Source organism: Diaphorina citri, unplaced genomic scaffold (genome assembly GCF_000475195.1).
Source record: "Diaphorina citri unplaced genomic scaffold, Diaci psyllid genome assembly version 1.1 scaffold3609, whole genome shotgun sequence".
Taxonomy (NCBI): Eukaryota; Metazoa; Arthropoda; class Insecta; order Hemiptera; family Psyllidae; genus Diaphorina; species Diaphorina citri.
The window spans coordinates 3,532-6,056 of NW_007381009.1; the positions used below are offsets into that span (position 1 = coordinate 3,532).

Below are 2,525 nucleotides of genomic sequence, written 5' to 3' on the forward strand. Positions count from 1 at the left end.
TATGCCAAATTGACGATTTAGTGCAGTCAGTTTATATTGTTCGGAATTCTGGCAGGTTTACAAGAAATTCTAACATTTGTCTTAGCCAAAGTACCTCCTGAGCTACCTATTACATTACTTTGACAAGAAAGTGACAATCTAAATGGGAGATAAATAGATAATGGATGGAAACGTCTATTAAAATTTGAATCACCACTCGTACATAGGGAATATGTAGTATGTAAGTGATATGTCATCTCCCTTTAAATGTCATATTGTTCAAGCTTTCAAGTACCTGATGTGCGTATTATATCTTTTATCAAAATATAAAATCCACCAAAAGAGCAAACGACTAAATCAAACTACCTACTTAATGGATTGAGAAAGTACCTGAACGTCCTGAACAAAACGAGACGCGGGTTCAAGTCTCAGGCAATGCAAAATTTAAGCATAATTTCCTCGTATTGCACAGGTAGTAAGTATACGTGTATACGTGTACTTTAAACCTTTAAAGGTACTATTTAGGTCCTCTTTACAAGCCGGAAATTTGTTTCCAGTCTTTGCAACAGACGTAACTTTACACCTTTAAAGGTACTATTTAGGTCCTCTTTACAAGCCGGAAATTTGTTTCCAGTCTTTGCAACAGACGTAAAGCTGTATCCACACGTACCTACTCAACGTGGTGAATCTATGTTGTCGATCGACGGCGTCGACTACGAGTGGACAGAGCTTTAGGTCGCTGGAGAGGCCTGGCAGTCCCGAACTCTCTAGAGACCGTGAAGTGTGTGGGTGTAGTGGGCTTTAGTCACTCCGTTGCGTCGACTACGAGTGGACACAGCTTTAGGTCGCTGGAGAGGCCTGGCAGTCCCGAACTCTCTAGAGACCGTGAAGTGTGTGGGTGTAGTGGGCTTTAGGCGTCGACTATGAGTGGACACAGCTTTAGGTCGCTGGAGAGGCCTGGCAGTCCCGAACTCTCTAGAGACCGTGAAGTGTGTGGGTGTAGTGGGCTTTAGCTGAGTTGCCCAATACACTTTGGTCAAATTTTTGACTAAAATGCTTTCGTCCTCTGCTGCATCTGAAATAATAAAATTAATTAAATAGAAATAGTAAAATCTGCGAAGATTATCATACTTAAATTGAGAAAAGTTTGCAAAAACCAACAACCATGGAGGGCTTCTCTAATTCTTTAAATTTTAAGGCATAACTATTTGAAATCTTAAAATGCCGCATGCCGTTGGAAAAACCTTGTCTTACCCATTTTTGTGTTCCTCAACTTCAGGAAGAAATGAGTAACGATCCCAGTTGCAAGCAAGGCTTGAATGGCGCTCATCCATACCACCCAGTTAGTAAGATAAATGGGATACTTGGGATAGGTCAAGCTAGGTCTACTCAGAGGGTCCTTTTCGAATATGGTGGCCACAGCATACACGAACAGGAGAGTGGCTGAGACCCATCTGTAGACGAGGAAATAAATGCTGACACCTGGCTTCTTTTGCCACTGAAATTAAATTCGAAAGCAACATCAGTTCAACAGAAGTGTCCTCAGAATGTGTGGACTTGCCTACGACTATGTATTGCCATGAAACAGATGAAAGTGCGGGCATCACCTTGAAAACGGAGCGTTCTTCTGAGATTTTTCTACAGTACCTTCTGGATTATTTCAGTTACTAGCTTGCAATACAAAGTACAACACAACAGCTTTCAAGATTGTGCCCCAAGTGGAATTTCCCCACTAAAATGAGAACGAGAACCTATGGATATATATGATTATTTCAGTTACTAGCTTGTAATACAAAGTACAACACAACAGCTTTCAAGATTGTGCCCCAAGTGGAATTTCCCCACTGAAATGAGAACGAGAACCTATGGATATATATACTCACTTGAGATTTATAAAACTGATCGGGAGAAAAATCTTCAGCCTGCTTGATTTTTGGATAAAGAGATTCACTCCAGCAATTTGGATATACTCACTTGAGATTTATAAAACTGATCGGGAGAAAAATCTTCAGCCTGCTTGATTTTTGGATAAAGAGATTCACTCCAGCAATTTGCGGCGACCATTTTTGTCATACCAATCTCAAATGTGTCTGCGAACTACAGGAATGGGTCAGAACATTTGATTATCCCGGAACTTCTGAAATGTAAGATAAGAAATGTCCATTAGGGAAAGGGTCTTGTAAAACGGCGTAGGTCCTGTCATCCTGTCTCTAAAATATTAACAATAACATAAAAAGTATGTAAAATGTTAAAATCCTGTTGAATAGAAAACCGTACAGGTAGGTCACTAACGTCTTTTAAAGTCAGTAAGTCACTATTAGTAGACATCTACCTACAGAGATAACTTATCTTTAGTGAGGGCGTTTTTGAAGAGATAGGCTACAGGAAATAGGAAATGTTGAAAGGGGTTTTATGTTATTCTGGTTTTATCATCAACTGTCTGTTTCTCCTAATTTTACCTGTGTCAGTCTCTATTCTTCTGTCTCTAAAATATTAACAATAACACAAAAAGTATGTAAAATGTTAACATCCTGTTCAATAGAGAA

At 39.5% G+C, this 2,525-nt stretch overlaps 1 protein-coding gene across 1 annotated transcript; it reads right to left on the minus strand.

Moving 5' to 3' along the window:
* Positions 1–992: 992 nt before the first annotated feature.
* On the minus strand, positions 993–2,252 carry LOC103520424 (protein rolling stone; the record flags this gene model as incomplete). Its single annotated transcript, XM_026831553.1, is given in 3 exon segments — positions 993–1,054; positions 1,234–1,477; positions 1,954–2,252. Coding segments are annotated over 3 exon segments (405 nt in total), but the record flags the coding sequence as incomplete, so codon positions are not given.
* Positions 2,253–2,525: the final 273 nt, after the last annotated feature.